Source organism: Gavia stellata, chromosome 14 (genome assembly GCF_030936135.1).
Source record: "Gavia stellata isolate bGavSte3 chromosome 14, bGavSte3.hap2, whole genome shotgun sequence".
Taxonomy (NCBI): domain Eukaryota; kingdom Metazoa; phylum Chordata; class Aves; order Gaviiformes; family Gaviidae; genus Gavia; species Gavia stellata.
This window is the reverse complement of record NC_082607.1, coordinates 10,593,058-10,610,754: the sequence shown is the minus strand read 5'-3', so window position 1 is coordinate 10,610,754 and position 17,697 is coordinate 10,593,058. Positions and strand designations below refer to the sequence as shown.

General features: G+C 39.3%; 1 protein-coding gene across 2 annotated transcripts in view; it reads right to left on the bottom strand.

The window, feature by feature from the left end:
* Window positions 1-16,011: 16,011 nt before the first annotated feature.
* The window catches only part of LRCH2 (leucine rich repeats and calponin homology domain containing 2), a 47,715-nt gene continuing 46,029 nt past the window's right edge, over window positions 16,012-17,697 (bottom strand). For both annotated transcript variants that reach the window (XM_059824436.1, XM_059824437.1), the window contains 2 exons: window positions 17,441-17,518; window positions 16,012-16,286 (listed from right to left, as the gene is read on the bottom strand). In XM_059824436.1, the coding sequence (XP_059680419.1) occupies window positions 16,167-16,286; window positions 17,441-17,518 (198 nt within the window). In that variant the 3' untranslated portion in view covers window positions 16,012-16,166. The remainder of the gene's footprint in view (window positions 16,287-17,440; window positions 17,519-17,697) is intronic.

The window sequence follows — 17,697 nt, the reverse complement described above, 5'->3', positions numbered from 1 at the left end:
GGGATCTGGACAGGCTGGATCGATGGGCCGAGGCCAATTGTATGAGGTTCAATAAGGCCAAGTGCCGGGTTCTACACTTTGGCCACAACAACCCCATGCAACGCTCCAGGCTTGGGGACGAGTGGCTGGAAAGCTCCCCTGCAGAAAAGGACCTGGGGGTGTTGATTGACAGCCGGCTGAAGATGAGCCAGCAGTGTGCCCAGGTGGCCAAGAAGGCCAACGGCATCCTGGCCTGTATCAGAAACAGTGTGGGCAGCAGGAGTAGGGAGGTGATCGTGCCCCTGTACTCGGCTCTGGTGAGACTGCACCTCGAATCCTGTGTTCAGTTTTGGGCCCCTCCCTACAAGAAGACATTGGGGTGCTGGAGCGTGTCCAGAGAAGGACGACGAAGCTGGTGAGGGGTCTGGAGCACAAGTCTTATGAGGAGCGGATGAGGGAACTGGGGTTGTTCAGTCTGGAGAAGAGGAGGCTGAGGGGAGACCTCATCGCTCTCTACAACTACCTTAAAGGAGGTTGCAGAGAGGTGGGTGTTGGCCTCTTCTCCCAAGTGACTAGTGACAGGACTAGAGGAAACGTCCTCAAGTTGCGCCAGGGGAGGTTCAGGCTGGATATTAGGAAAAAGTTCCTTACTGAGAGAGTAGTGAAACACTGGAACAGGCTGCCCAGGGAAGTGGTAGAGTCACCCTCCCTGGAGGTATTCAAGGAGCGTGTGGATGTGGCATTGTGGGATGTGGCTTGATGGGCATGGAGCTGTGTGGTGTTGGGTGGGTTGTTTTGGTGTGGGTTGTGGTGTGTTTTGTGGTTTGTGGGTGGTTTTGGTTTTTTTTTGTGGGGGTGTGTGTGGTTGGGTTTTTTTTTTGTTTTGTTTTGTTTTTTATATGGTTGGACTTGATGATCTTACAGGTCTTTTCCAACCTTAGTGATTCTGTGATTCTGTGAAACACGCCTCGGTTGCCGACTCTCAACGTAGGGAGCCTATGGCGCATGTGCCCGCTGGTCAGGCGCGCTGCACACGCCATAGCCATCCCATCTATTGGTTCGTAGGCTTTGTACACGCGGCATATTACCATAATCCAGCAGTCACGTATCAACCATGCTCAAGCCAATAGCAGGATGTTACAAGGCAAGCAAAATTATGAACTGTACTTTGTATTCTTCCACCACTGCACGTCCTCCCCCTGTACTGCTCAGCCTCTTTATCGCTATGGTCAGCATTTCAAACACTAGACCATCTCAGCTATCTACTTCTCAGCGAATGTTGTGGTTTTCTCAGCTATCTACTTCTCACCCACGGACCAAAATTCTATCTTTTAACCCTTCTGTACACACAAGGGTAACACTTCAGTGGCATCAAGCAAAGGCATTTTGTATAAACAAGCTGAAAAAGTGATAAACAGCAGAATGTTCTGTACTCCTGGAGATCGGAGTACAGAAGCATTCCTCTAATACCGAAATCACAGAATCGCTAAGGTTGTAAAAGACCTACACGATCATCAAGTCCAACCATCAACCCAACACCCCCACGCCCATTAAACCATGTCCCACAATGCCACGTCCACACATTCCTTGAACACCATCAGGAATGGTGACTCCACCGCTTCCCTGGGCAGCCTGTTCCAATGCTTCACCACTCTCTCAGTAAAGAAATTTTTCCTAATATCCAGCCTAAACCTCCCCTGGCGCAACTTGAGGCCATTTCCTCTTGTACTATCACTTGTCACTTGACAGAGACCAACACCCACCTCTCTGCAACCCCCTTTCAGGTAATTGTAGAGAGCGATGAGGTCTCCCCTCAGCCTCCTCTTCTCCAGAATGAACAACCCCAGCTCCCTCAGCCACTCCTCATAAGACCTGTGCTCCAGACCCCTCACCAGCTTCGTCGCCCTTCTCTGGACACGCTCCAGCACCTCAATGTCCTTCTTGTAGTGAGGGGCCCAAAAGGGAACACAGGATTCGAGGCGCGGCCTCACCAAGTGCCGAGTACAGGGGCACGATCACCTCCCTGGTCCTGCTGGCCACACCATTTCTGATATGGGCCAGGATGCTGTTGGCCTTCTTGGCCACCTGGGCACACTGCTGGCTCATATTCAGCTGGGTGTCGATCAACACCCCCAGGGCCTTTTCTGCTGGGCAGCTTTCCAGCCACTCGTCCCCAAGCCTGGAGCGTTGCATGGGGTTGTTGTGACGCAAGTGCAGGACCCGGCACTTGACCTTATTAAACCTAATTGGCCTCAGCCCATTGACTCAGCCTGTCCAGATCCCTCTGCAGAGCCTTCCTACCCTCGAGCAGAGCAACGCTCCCGCCCAACTTGGTATCATCTGCGAACTTGCTGAGGGAACACTTGATCCCCTCGTCCAGATCATCGATAAAGATATTCAACAAGACCGGCCCCAAAACTGAGCCCTGGGGGACTCCGCTTGTGACCGGCCGCCAACTGGATTTAACTCTATTCACCACAACTCTCGGGGCTCAGCTGTCCAGCCAGTTTTTTACCCAGTGAAGAGTACATCTGTCTAAGCCATGAGCCACCAGTTTCTCCAGGAGAATGCTGTGGGAGACAGTGTCGAAGGCTTCACTAAAGTCCAGGTAGACAACATCCACAGCCTTTCCCTCACCCACTAGGCGGGTCACCTGGTCATAGAAGGAGATCAGGTTGGTCAAGCAGGACCTGCCTTTCATGAACCTGTGCTGGCTGGGCCTGATCCCTTGGTTGTCCCTCACATGCCCTGTGAGCGCCCTCAAGATGAACCTCTCCATAATCTTCCCCAGCACTGAGGTCAGACTGACAGGCCTGTAGTTCCCTGGATCCTCCTTCCGGCCCTTCTTGTAGATGGGCGTCACGTTGGCAAGCCTCCAGTCGTCCGGGACCTCCCCTGTTAACCAGGACTGCTGGTAAATGATGGAGAGTGGCTTGGCAAGCTCCTCCACCAGCTCCCTCAGCACCCTTGGATGGATGCCATCAGGCCGCACAGACTTGGGAGAGTCCAGGTGGCATAGCAGGTTGTTAACTGCTTCCTTCTGGATCATGGGGAGTTTATTTTGCTCTCCATCCCCGTCTTCCAGCTCAGGGAGCTGAATACCCTGAGGATACCTGGTCTGGCTATTAAAGACTGAGGCAAGGAAGGCATTAAGTACCTCAGCCTTTTCCTCATCCTTGGTGACCATGTTCCCCCACCCCGCATCCAGTAAAGGATGGAGATTCTCCTTGGCTCTCTTTTTGTTGTTAATGCATTTATAGAAACATTTGTTGTTATCCCTTACGACCGTGGCCAGATTGAGCTCTAGCTGGGCTTCTGCCTTTCTAATTTCCTCTCTGCATGACCTAACGAGATCCTTGTACTCTCTTCTTCAGTTGCCTGCCCCTTCTTCCAGAGGTGATAAACTCTCCTTTTTTTCCTGAGTCCCAGCAAAAGCCCCCCTCTTCAGCCAGGCCGGTCATCTTCCCTGCCAGCTCTTCTTAGGGCACATGGGGACTGCCTGCTCCTGCGCCTTCAAGATTTCCTTCTTGAAGAAGGTCCAGCCTTCCTGGACCCCTTTGCCCTTCAGGACCGTCTCCCAAGGGACCCTCTCGACCAGTGTCCTGAACAGGCTGAAGTCTGCCCTCCAGAAATCCATCGTAGTGGTATTGCTGACCCCCCTCCTTATTTCGCCAAGAATTGAGAATTCTATCATTTCATGGTCGCTAAGCCCAAGACGGCCTCCGACCTTCACTTCTCCCACCAGACCCTCTCTGTAAAGAGCAGGTCAAGCAGGGCACCTCCCCTGGTAGGCTCCCTTACCAGCTGTGTCAGGAAGTTACCTTCCACACACTCCAGGTACCGCCAGGAATGCTTCCTCTTGGCTGTGTTATATTTCCAGCAGACATCTGGTAAGTTGAAGTCCCCCACAAGAACAAGGGCTTTCAATTGTGAGACTTCTGCCAGTCGCTTGTAGAACGCTTCGTCCGCCTCTTCGTCCTGGTTGGGTGGTCTATAACAGACACCCAGCAGGATATCTGCCTTGTTTGCCTTCCCCCTCACCCTTACCCATAAGCACTCAACCTTGTTGTCACAATCGTTGAGCTCCATACAATCAAAACACTCCCTAATAAAGGGGTTTCAATGTCTGTACGCAGAGCAGGACCAGTGCTCGGAAGCAATCGCAGGAAAATTCCAGTTGCAATATTGCCAAACAGATGGGGTCCATCAGAAAGTTAAAAATACCTGCACGTTTTTACCAATTTTGATGTTAAGAGTAACCTATCAATTTAGACATGAATTTATTGTTGCTTTTAAAAAGACAACAATAACTTAAGGTTTAAAAAGTTCCTATTTAGAGAAACTAAATTTAAATTTCTGTGCATAAGGCTTTCTTGGTTTATGTAGAAGTCCAAGAGAGAAAAAACAGATGGCAGAGAGGTTTCTTTCTCCATCTGTACCTGCAGGAACAGAAGCAATAAGACTTACTGTGTTTTATAGATGCCTTCAAAGCACATTATGTCAACTCTGAGTTTGCTTTTAGTTAAAACAGAATTTCATGTTGTTTCTCAGTATCTGAAAGGCCAAATAATCTAACCAAATGAAATGAAATCCCAATTCTGGGGCATGTAAATCCTGAAAGAATCAGGTACTTCTTCCTAAATACAACAAGGTTTGTCATTTCAATTTATGCGAACAGAACTCTTAAATTTGCAGTGAAAGAACTTTGAACAAAACATTAATGCAAGTTATCAAAAAGAGCACACATCAAACTGAGCCTGCATGATAAGGCTGTTTTTAAGCCACTAGCAAAAGTTAAAAATTGGCAAAGGGAGTTTTCAAGCTCTCAAACACACAAATAAGGATTGTTGATACCATATACAGGCAATACTACAATAACAGATAAACAGGTAAGCATGGGACTGCTCACAGAAAAAGGCAGGAAAATTGAATTACAAATGATGCTTGATTCATTGGAGAGGTCCAAAAGTAGTAATTCTATCTACTACCTCTCTTCTTTTGCAATCCTTAGTTTACACAGACAGGAGAAAGGAAACTGTTTGACAATTCCCCTGCCATTTCACCAGAAAAAATATAATCATTTAACTGACATTCCCAGGAAAGCGAAGTTTATATTGCTTGAGCCAAAAATCATAAAATTATCACTGAAGTGGCAGAAGTATCTCAATTTCATCATTGTATAAATGTCTTGCTGGAGAAAGAACAGAATGAACTTACCATTTCAGTACACAGTGGAATGTGCAAGCTAGACACGTCACGCACTGATTACTGGAGGAGAATAGCTTTAACATAAATATTATTTGTGACTGAATTCAATACCACTTACCCATTTCTAAATGATATCCCTGACAGTTTACAGATGATCCTCCTTTCTTTTGCTTGAGTTTCTTAGGGGCTAGAGAATACATGGAGTGTGGGATGGTTTGTCTTATCAAATATTTTTTATTCCAAGTTCATACACTTGGAATCTTATGCTAGGAAGCATAGTGTTTGCTGTTGCTTTACTTTTTTTTTTTCTTCTTCTTCTGATTATAGAAGAACAGGAGACTCTGGAGATCAAAAGCAAGTGGCTGAAATGAACAACGTCTCATAAGCTCATGAATTCATACCTGTCTATCCCGAATGTCATATACTTATTAACATAAATTAACGTTTACACTTAAGATATCAGTATTTCTCACTCAAGCTGCAAAAGGATTTAAAAAAAAAACCCAAACACTAACCTTGGAGCAGCAAAATATCTGTAAATGCATTAGGAGAAAAAGCATCAAACCTCTTTGAAATGCTGAAGAGTGGGAAAAGTAATGCAGCTCTATCTAACAGTTTTATGGAAGATAAAAATAGTAGTATGCCATTTAATGAGACAACTCACCACTGGCACTGGGGCTGTCTGCTGTGAAAGGATGAGAGTAAAGGAGAAGATGGTCCTCTGGAAGGTTTGCACCTTAAACTCATTGGAGCAGTGAGCCCCAAGACCACTAACAACCAGCTTCAACAGACTTTTATATACAGAGGAATGCAATGCCATGTGCAAGTAGGAGGGAAAGATATTAAGATGAAGATGCAGATGCAAAAAGTAGCGGCCTCCTGCAGTTCCCATGCTGATATGAGCTTTCATAGTTGTGTGCTAGGGTGGTGGCAACAACATATAGTCCCACAGATTCATTCTTAGGTATGAACTTAGTTTTTCTTCCTCCTATGAATATAGTAGTAGAGGTGATTCTTTATCATGGACATTGCAACAGAATCAGGTATCAAAGCAGAGACCCTACAGGATAAGCTAACATGGAACTCATGGTTTTCTCTGGGTAAATAATTTATTTCTCCAACTTGTGATTATTGATCTAGATATCACACACACACACACACACAGACTATCTATCTGTATGTATATATGAAAAGTTGTATGAATTCAGGTAATGAAATAATTATAATAAAGTCACAATTATAATACTCCAAAGATAGATGTTTATTGAGTTGCTGAAAAATACAAGTATTCCAGTAAGTTTGTCACATTTAAATGTTAGCTAAAAAAAAAAACCTACATAAGTTCCACATACAGTCTAGTTGTTCCACTTCCCCACTATAATGAAAACTATGTTAAGATGATACAAAGTCAAACCTTTTAACAATCACCTGTGAATTTCAGAAAAGTTAACATGTTCTAATTCTTCTTATATTGCCCTTACTAGCAGCTATGAGCTATTGTGCTGAGTTATGCATCGTTCAGTTCTGAAGGCAATGTGTTATAGCTGTGAAAACTAGGTATTTGTTTTATAATCTACTCTTTGGCTAGATAATCAGAATAGTATGAGTTTTCCATTATTAATGAGGCCTAACTAATAAACACCACAAATAATTACATACACATTTTGCAAATAGGTTTAATCTGCTAAAGTCATTGCAACATTAAACTTCAAACTTTTTTAAAAATATTCTTGAAAGGGTTCTAACAGCCATTTGAGTGATATTCATAGCCACTCAGAGTAACTGATGAATGTGTTTGAACACAGAACCAGAAACAGGAGAATTCTGTGAAACCATGGATGAGGAGTTGAATTTTTTTACTTTTTTTTTTTCTTTAACTCTCATACAGTTTCCACAAATTAAGAATATCAGAACAGCGATGCTAGCCTGAGGCACTGTAGTTATAGCCATCACTAGTGTAGACATATCTTAATCAGAGAGGAAAGTTAAAAGGCTACAGTCATAACAATGAATCTTAACCAATGCAAACCAGCAGCTGAAGACAGGAAGATGTATGACTGGGCTGTAAGCAGGAACACTGAAGAGAGACCGTAAAAGCAGACACAGCATGAGAACATACATCACAGGTATCTGACAGACTATGGAGGGAGATGCAGATTTCAAGCTTGAACAGAAAACAAGAAAGTTCTATTTAGCAGTAGTTCACCACCTTTGATTTAGGAAATAGAAGCTCAGCGTGACATGTGAAAAGGTTGCTGCAGTCAGCAAGACCTATACAGACCTAAGAACTGCTCCTGAAGAATCATTGGGTGGAGGAAGCACTGCAATAAAGATGTATAAAACATATTCAGTGCCATTAGTTCTCAAATTCTGCTGGAATCAATGTAGCCTGCCAGCAGCAGGCACCTTTACCGAGGCAGGTGTTGTAAACTATCTATATTTTGGTTATCACTGGAGCCTGCCATTTACAAAACTTTTAACACCTCATGACTCAGTGAAAAAAGTCCATGTCCCAGCCGTATCAGCCATAGCTGATAATCTAAATATAAAGGAACATACTTGTCTGTGGCACCCTGATCAAATGTACCAAGCTCAAATAAAAAAAAAAAAATTACACTGCAAAGGTTCATGAATTTTACATTTCTCTCAATACATCTCACGTGGAAATCACAGATTTTTTTTTTTTTTTTGCTTACAACACTTCCCTTATTCAACAGTGACCTTCCCCATGAAGATGACCAAGGGCAGACAGGAATCTCATGGTTCATGGAGTCCAGCCTGGAACAGAGGTCTCTGCACATGGTATCATTCCCCCTGTAGACCCAAAAGGCCTTTTCATAAGAGGAAAAAGTTTTCTTTATAGCTGGAAACTGAACAACAAACTCGCAGAACATTTCAACCACAAACCCCTCATTGATAACTGCAAAAAAAAAGTTCCAACTGTTTAGATGCCTTTGTCAAGGAATGGTGTTCACTTTCTTTGTAATGCTGTTCCTCAATTTCTGCTGTAGAGTCCCAAATTGTGCTTCATTACGAAACAAAGAACAGCTGGGTGTGTGCAGGTACAGAATGAAAAGTCTCACAGGGAAAAACAGCTCTCAAGAGAATCTTTTACTTTCAATATTCAGGTCTAATAATAAAATTGTCCAGATCTTTAAATAAACAGAAAGAAATTAAGGTAAAATAAATTTTGTCATATAGGATTCTACTTTAACCTACATTTGAATAACCTAACTTATCTACAGCTCCAAAAACTGGCAGTTCTGTTTCCCTAATGCTGGATCTAGCAATTAATGACTGCAACCCACCCAAAAGATGACCTGTGTTATTGCCAGATCCAACCCAGGGAATGGAAGGGAAGCAGATCACCTCTGTCAGTAGGAGTTTCCATACTGGATTAAGCTTATGTTGTTCCAAACATATATGCTATAAGACATTGAGTGATTTTCATGTTGTGTAAGACAGGAAAGCGTGTAAATGTATAAAAACCCTGCTACAAGTGAAGGCATCTTTATCTTCACATATTCTCACCACTGATGTCCCTGTTGGTCAAAACCGAAGTCCTAACATACTTCGTATGTGAAAGTGTCCTGTATTTCCCTGGAGTAAGAGTTAACATTTCGTTTGTCACTATAAAAGAATGTATTTCCTGATATGTAATGAGACAGGTCACTTATCTATCAAAACAGCAACACAGACATTTGAAAGAACATACAACAAATTCTCATTATTTACTACAAATATATAAAAACTAAAGTAAAATCAAATTGAATAACTTGACTACATGAAAGTTATGAAACAGTTTGTATTTTATACACTGAGTATGTACACTGATTTTGGAAATGTGGGTTTTATCCATGCAAATTTAATACAAAAAACTATTTACAAAAAATAACAGTAGGAACATTTTTCAAGAGAAACATATATGTTGGAAGCTCCAGCAATAATGGAAGTCCTGAAAAAAGACTTAATACAGTATCGTACAAGTAGACAATCTTCAGAAGTGTCGAAGATGCACTTTACAAGAACATGAAATGCAAAATGAATTAAAATGCACTATCAAAGATGCTGCAAGTATATACACAATTTAAGCATCTATTTTTAAATGATCACTCTCCAACTGTGCCTCAGAACTACTTCTGTCACGTCCTGCATACATTTACATATTGATCGTTTGGTTACCTTGTGTTTTCTGAGTTTTATATCATGAGTTACAAAATAAAGTAACTGAATACTAACTGAATGATAATCGTAAAGCAATCACATTTTCCTTGTTCTACACATTACATAATAGTAAAAAGTATTCACATTATTTCCAATGTAATCCACCAAACAGCCCTTTTGCAATGCCTGCCTATGCCCCTCATGGGAATCAAAGCCTTGCATTACCTGCTGGTGCAACAGACATGAACAGTTGCAGGTAGGAATTCCCACAGTTGCAGCAATGCTTAATGCAACACATCGATTCAGTAAACACAACTGTATTAACATTTGCATGTGAAGAGCACAATCTTGCACATGCTCCAGAAAGCATATTAATACTCAACAATGGGAGTTTGCATGCCAGGAACTGCATGACCGAATCCTAAACAAATATAGCAATTCTGGAAAGACTTCACTGGTTCACTTATATTTAAAAACCAAACAAACCGAGAAAGTATCCTTGTGATTATTTCCAAATATTCTCTATTTCACAATCTGCCTTCATCAAACTATTGTGAGAAACAAAAAAGTTACATTTGCCTCATTTCACACAATTTTGAAAGAAGTGAGGAAATCCTCATTACTGCCAAGAATTCATTTTAAATGACTGACTTCATGTTGTAGCTACAACACTATTGAGGGAAATTCTGGTTTCACTGAAGTCATAGAATCACTTCAGTTGGAAAAGACCTTTAAGATCATTGAGTCCAACTGTAAACCTAACCCTGCCAAAATGGAAAGTTTCCCAAAACAATTAAATTCGCTGTCAGTTTGAGCTATTCTTCTCCTTTAATATTCGCTAAGATACTAAAGTAGTCCTGGAAAGACTTTCTGGTTTTGTTTGTTTTAAGATTAGGATTCTAAAATGTGTATGGAAAAAACACATTAAAAATTCTTCTTGGAAAATGTAGTGGGCTATAAAACATTGGAACTAAAAATGACCGATTATGTCGTTTTTATAACAACTTATATTCCTTCCATAGAAATTAATCAAGTAGCTCATAGCAATTTTGCCTCCCTTTGCCTCCCATGTTAAAAAAAAGAAAAAAGTCAAAAACAGAGAGGGAACAAATGATGCATATAACCACAATTTTAAGATAATATGTTGTCAGAATTGTACTATCTGAAATACTTAAAGACAAATAAAGCAAAGCCACATTTTATTATGTGAGAAACACAGGAGCCAGAACTGCCCCTGTGCAGTGCCAAGTTTAAACTAAAATTCAGTTAATCAAATGTTCTCTATTTTACAAGTCATGATCAGCAGAAATTTTCTTCACAGGAAGAGAATAATTTTTTACCTTCATATTTATTTTACCAAAAAGATCTGTGCCATAAAATTCCTGATCAAAAAATACTGTTGCCTTTCCCTCCATTTGTAAATGAATTACGTATATCCCGCAGTGTGTTACGCATGGAAGAAGAAACAGTATTACTGGTTGGATTCATTCACATGAGAAGACAAGTGACACACTAACCTGTTAAGAGTCATGGTGCAATTTTCAGTGAAGTTCTGTAGTTCCTAGAGCAAGCTTTCTCTGTCTCACTACATCATTCTTTGCTGGTGGAAGTTAAATATTGGCAAACATCTACTTATCTGTTACTCTCAAGTAATGTTATCGCTTTTCTTAGTGTTTTTATTCAGATTGCAAACAGCTATTTAAAAGAATTCTGCAGCCTTTGCAGGTGGAAGCAGCAGCATGAAGCAAGGAGGTGTTTCCTTCAGAAGTTGCAGCACACAGGCCAGGCTCATTCCAAAGCCAGAGGGTAGTGCAAATGGCACTAGCTAAGTACCCTACTCAGGGCTTGGAATGGGCAATGTTCTCTGCACAGTCCAACAATGCTTTCTGCAGCACTGGGATAGAGCTATCCCAAATATACAGCCTTTGGGAAAACAAAGATGCCAAATTTCTTGTTATTGTAACGTCTACGGAAAGCTCCATGTACTTAAGGATCTGCCTCCCTCAGCATGAGGTAGCTACAAAACATCTATTTCTTTATCTACTAAATCTAAGGGCTTTTCATTGTGAAGTGATACAACATGGAATCAACTCAGAGCATCCTCTCCTTGGACAACTATACTTTGCCTTTCCCATTCCTGATCTTAATGACTTTATTTTAATTCCAAAGAGTCACCTGGAAACAGGAAATAAATATTTCACCAGTTTTGTGTGTGTTGGGGTGCTGTTTTGTTTATTTCCTTTTGTTTTTCAAGCAGAGGTCACTGTTTAATATGATGTGCCTCTTGAAAGAAACACATACGTTAGCCTGACTTAGTGAGGAAAAAAAAGAGAAACTCGATTTACCAATACAAAATCATCTCCTATCTGCAGAAAGCACTGAAAACTCCCGCAAGTTGCTTTCAGTTAAAATCAGTCAAATCACAAAAGTGCTTTATCTCTGCATTGGTGTGCAGACCGGTTCTGAGACAATCAGGCAGACTGCAACTGTGTTAGATACAACAGCTACCTTTCATATAAGCATTTAAGAAATCATCAGAAGGAAGAAGCCCAGACCTTTGTCCTTCTCTTCAATACTAAGACACATGGAAATTCAGTTTTATTGAAAACAGATGCCTTTTCATTTTTTGTTTGAATTTGGCTATGGATTTATCTCAAAATCTGAGAAGACTGCTGCTAAACAATAAGATAGCTGAAATAAACTTTTAGTGCAGTAAATTACTGATGGTAGTCTTCACCTGCAATTTTATTGTGGTGACATACCTTCCCATAGTATGAAAGCTGTGCTTCAAAGTCATTTTTTCTACTGTCTTAATACTGCATGTGGCATACCAGAAAATTTGTATTGAATAAATGAATCAGTGTAATATTTTACAGTTTCCTTTGACTTACCAGAAATCACTATTTTTAGTCAAGAATTTGACACTAAAGCTTTGCTAGTGTCAAACAAGTTTAAGCCGTGTTTACTATGGTCTCCAGCTGAGGTGTTCCATAAACTGAAAAGGTGAAATCTTTACTGAAGTGAAGAGCAAAACTTGCATTGACTTCAGTGAAGCTAGGATTTTACCCAGAAATTCGTATGATTCATGTCATAGTTATTTATTGTTTCAAATGCATTCCTCCACATTTTATGATAATTTTAGTTCTTGGCTGTATTTTGAAAGGCCTCCAGATACATGGGTATAAACGGTTTTCTGCATCCCCAGCAGTGCCCCAGCTAGCACACTGGATTAGCAGTATTACATAGAGATGTGAAGCATTTCTGAGATACTGTATGGGAAGTCACCACACTTTACAACAATTATTTTAATGCTAATGCTTTAAGATCTCACAATATCTGGGACATTATTGCTTAAATGAAAGATCATTCTTGTGCAACATACTGCATCCAATGACATAAAAAAATAGAAAAAAATACACAATGCCAGAAGCCCTATCAGTAGTTGATTCACTCTAGTTTACAGTTCATACCACATTATTGCAGTAACTTTGTACAGCATTCACAATAACAAAAGCACCCTAGTTAACTCTTAAATTTATTAGGAAAACTTAATGCAGTTTCCTAAAGCTTTTCATGTTGACTTTTCTTCACACCCAAAGTAAAAACCGAGTGACTACAACAGGAATTGGGCAGGCCTCTGTTTTTAACTGTCCTATCAGCTGTACCAAGTATTAAGTAATGACATTGCATCCTAAACAAAATAGGAAAAGGATATCTCAAACATACTAAATGTTGTGAGCAGGGATTCTGGAATCACAGCAGTTCACCAATGCCAGTGGAGCTATTTCTTAAAAAAAAAGTAAAGAGGAAGGAGGACAGTGGCATGCAGTAATGAACAATATGAAGTCACTAGATCTGTGAACAAAAATAAATAAGATGATGCTGGGAATCAAATGGAAAGGGAGAAAGGGAACAGTAGGCAAATTCTTGTACAGAGAAGACAGTAAAAAATTCCACAGGCTGCTTTAAAATTAAAACTTAAAATTCAAAACTTTAGCACCTTTTTTGCATTTGCTCCTAGAAAAATCACGATGAGAACAGCCAATTTTAGCAAGGCTTTAGATTATTGTTATTTGTAAAAGCAGCTAAAGAAAGATGAGAAAAGATTCATCCGGGCACAGTGGACCTTTTCTCAGATTGCTCCTAAGGATACGCAAAGGCCTTAATCTTTGCGATGCTATAAAGGAAGCCCTGGAAGAGTCATGATTATCCTTCCCCATAAGCATTAAAAAAGCCATAGTAATTTCCAATGAATGGCAAAGCAAGACTGTTTCTAGCAAGTTTGTGGGGAAGAACTCCAGAGTACTAAAAAAAATTAAAAAATGTTATTTTAGTAGTTTTCAACTTCAGAGATACAGTTTAAAATAAGTACATTAATGTCATATCCAGTTTTCAAGTTAATTAGGAAAATAATCTAAGCTTAAAAAAAACCTGGTATGCATCTGGCATGCTACATCAAGGGAATTCTTTATGTTTACACTGTGATATAACTTTATAAATTTAGTTCTAGTAGGAAAAAAATTACTTTAAGATCAGAAAACATATTTAAATATGACAATGAAATAGTAGTGTAGCTCAGTTTAAGCCAGAAAACTGAAAGTGACAATTTACAGTTAGCAATTCTATGGCTAACATACCGAAATGGAACTGTGTTGTTGTTGTCACGTACCATAGCAAGGAATTGAATGACAATGACTTATTCTTTTTCAATGGCTGTGTTCCTCAAATGTAGCAGACAACACGCATTTTGCTTAATGAATTATATTACTTTTTCATGTTAATCTTAGTATGACTTTTCAGATACTGCCTTTACTGAAAAATAGATATTGAAGTTGTTAAAATGAGTATTATGTGAATTATTTAAAAAGCAATCCAGTTTCCTTGAACAAGTATTTATGTAGCCGAAGATTTCTGTCTAGGACTTTGCAAATCAAGTTTTACACCAGCCTCTCCATAAGCTCTATTTTAAGAAAACACTATATAAATAATAGTGGTTTAATTGTTACACATGAATCAGCTTGTTTCAATGGATTTTAAAATAACGTATCTGTTAAAAAAAAAATCTTGTCATCAGAAAAAGGTTATTTTTCTTCTCAGCTATTAAGGACTACAGTAAATGAAGTAAGGAGTAAATGATACCTCTCCCTCATTCTTTTATGAATTATGTTACATGGGGTCTTGATCAATTGGAGAGAACAGAATCAAATCTTGTTAGACGCTTGGCAAACATATCCCTCAATCTAAATGAACTTAGCCTGAAATAGAAAATCTGTGACAGTCAGAACTTTTTTTTAATTGAGCTACTTATTCATGAAGAACAAACTAATGCACACAGATTTGTTACTAAAGTTATGAAATTATTTGCAACTTGTTTGGAGAAGAACTCAACTGTGTATGGTTTCAGAATGTTCTCAAAACCGAGAATTTGTGTAGTAGCGAACAAATACATAAACTCAAAAGTTTCAAAAAACCACCACAGTGGAAATTTTTCTTTTTCACATTTATCCAGAAAAGTCTAATGTCTCAGCACAGTGACATGTGTGCAAACAGATTTGTGTGCTATGCCACCCTTGTGTAAATTACACAATAAAATCCATAAACACTAAAAAGGATAAGCACTGATATTTCTCAACTAAATTATGGATATACGTGTTGTAAAAATGTAATGTGAGATCAGGAGCAGTATTACACAAAATCCTGAAAGTCACAGCGTAAACCTGAGATTTTGGCAGTTTTATCAAAATGTCCTAAATTACTCTGTATGCATCACTAGTCCTCATGTCTTACTCACCGTGTATATTTGTTTGTCCCAAACAAAGAAAAATAGACAACTTTTTTTTGTCCAACAATACATTAAACCAAAAGTGATTAGGTATTATCAAATTAAATATCATAAATAAAAAGTATTTACAGCATTTTCTAATTATTAGACAACAAAATAACCAATTGTGCAACAAACTTAAAACACCCAACATCAAAAATGTGAAGTATTACTTAAATCTTCACGTACTGATTTTACAAAAAACTATTAAAATATTTAAAAATTTCCATTTTATCTATTTTAAACAAAGAAATTTCAAAAATGTTTAAGACTATTAAGGTTTATCAATTACACAGGCACTTCACATGTAAACAATCTACAGTACAACTGAAAAAAAAATATTTGGCACCAACCTAGAAGACTGGAAAAAACTCAATAAAATGTGTCCTTTTCCCATTGTATACTGTTTTGTGTAATCACCATACACTCAGACTAAATACTGGCAATGTTAGAAGTGTGTAAGTTAAAATCAGGAGTGCAAAAAATAAAGAACGCAAATATTATGCTTTCTGAGAGAGCGAAAGTGGATTACAAGTGATCAGTCGCTTGCATTTTTACCATCATACCACCACTACTTTTTACCTTTAAAGCAAATGATTGACTTGAAAGAATAAAGTGGGGGGGGCGTGCTTTGTACTTCTAAAAGAATTCAAACAACATTTTCAATGTAGGAAAATAAATCCAGCATTTAACTGTAACACTGTGAGATGTTAAATGGCAGCTTTTAACTTAAATTAACTGGAAAGAGAACCTGATGCTACCACAATCTCTTTGTGCATCCAATTACAAAAGAAAAAAAGAATAATTATGTTCTTTCAACTCTCAGCTGACTCCAAGGTTTTCACGTACAACTCCAAAGTAAGGCTCTCTACAGCATCTGGACAGATACTAGACTTCGATGGCTTGGATGTTCCCATGTAGGAAGCTGAACTGCCTCAGAGCAATCCAAATCAACAGATTGAATGGTAAGTTGTCTAGCTTCCAAGAAGTCATGTCACATGGAGGAAAGCTGAGATACTTTCAATGCTGGCAATTCAAGCAAAGCTTGCACTGTGAGGCCAACCTTCACCAGACCCCTTTCTTCCAGAATGTGATGAGGCAAGCAAAGTCTCTCCTGCAAAATAAAGTGGTATGTGTATCAAGCTTCATTCATTTTTTTCCCCAAGGCAGGTAACAAATGCATTCTCTATGAAATCACACATACATCACTATAAGACACTTGCACAGAAAATGTCTTTGGCCTTAAATTTCGCATGTGGTTCTCTACAGTAACAGAATGGTCAGAAACTAATGATATCTAAGATCTGTTTAAAGCGTTAAACTATGACAACATCAGAAGATACATAAGACTGCTAATTTCATAAAGCCAAAGACACTGTTTCTTTTCATAAGCAGAGCAAGAAAAACAGGCTGCTGGGCACTGTTGGCTCAGTGGCTTACTTCCCCCTTCCCTTGTTTTGTAGGCTTATTACCAATTCTTCCCCTTGGGAAAACTTGGAAGTGCTGATAGACTCGGTCCTCAGTAATGAGCCATTCCCCAAGAAAGTAATCTTTCAGTTTCAAAATTCAGCAAAAGCTGGACAATTTTCTGAACAGCTAGCTGGTGCTACGTATAATTCAGGAAGTAAATCTTAGAATCTCTAAACTCTGAATGGCCTGTGGCTGCACGCTAGATAGAAGCTGTGGCAAAGCAGTAACCCAGGCTTCTAAATCCATGAACTAATTTTCTTGTTCCACTAAAAAGGGTTGAGGGAGTTTTCTCTCTCATAATATGCAGGAAATTATTTGATCTTTAGGGGTTTTCCCCTCATACAGGGAAGTAAGAGGATGAACTTGGGCAACAGAAGCATGAATAATGGGCTGCAACTACAGCTGTTCTAAAAAAGATAGCTAATCAGTTAGGCTACATATTTCAGTAATTGCAGCATTTTTCCTAGGCAGACACTGAAATTCATGCCAAAGTGAGTTGCTAAACTCAAGACTTTCAAATATTACAACATCATCCTCTCACATCAGTTCATCTGTTTAGACAATCATTTATTTTACAGGGAGGTCAGTATTATTTTTACTATAAGGAACTGACGAGAAACTAGCTTCCTCAAGTTCCTGCCACAGGCTAGAAATGGGACTTCTTTTCATTTCTTTAAGTTTCCTGGTCAGTGTTATAATCACTATTGCTCCCTGAATTAAGGCCCCCAAAAAAACCAACTTTATTATTTGCTGACATTTTCTGTGGTTGTTAATAAGTCAATAAAGCAATTAATGTACCTGCGGAACGCCCAATTTTTTACAAGCATCAAGAAAGTTTTCAACATTTCTTCGGCACTTTGCCATGCTGAGTTTAGGCTGTAAAGACAAGATGTTAGATCTTCATCATACGTTCATGAAGGATTTTAGATTTCTGATGCAAATTCAGTAACAGTTGCTAAAACACAAAACAAATTCTATGAAGATTCAGTATATGAAAATAGCTCTTAAAGTAAACTTCTGAGCCTTTTTTAATGCTTCTTGCAGAAAAATTGAAG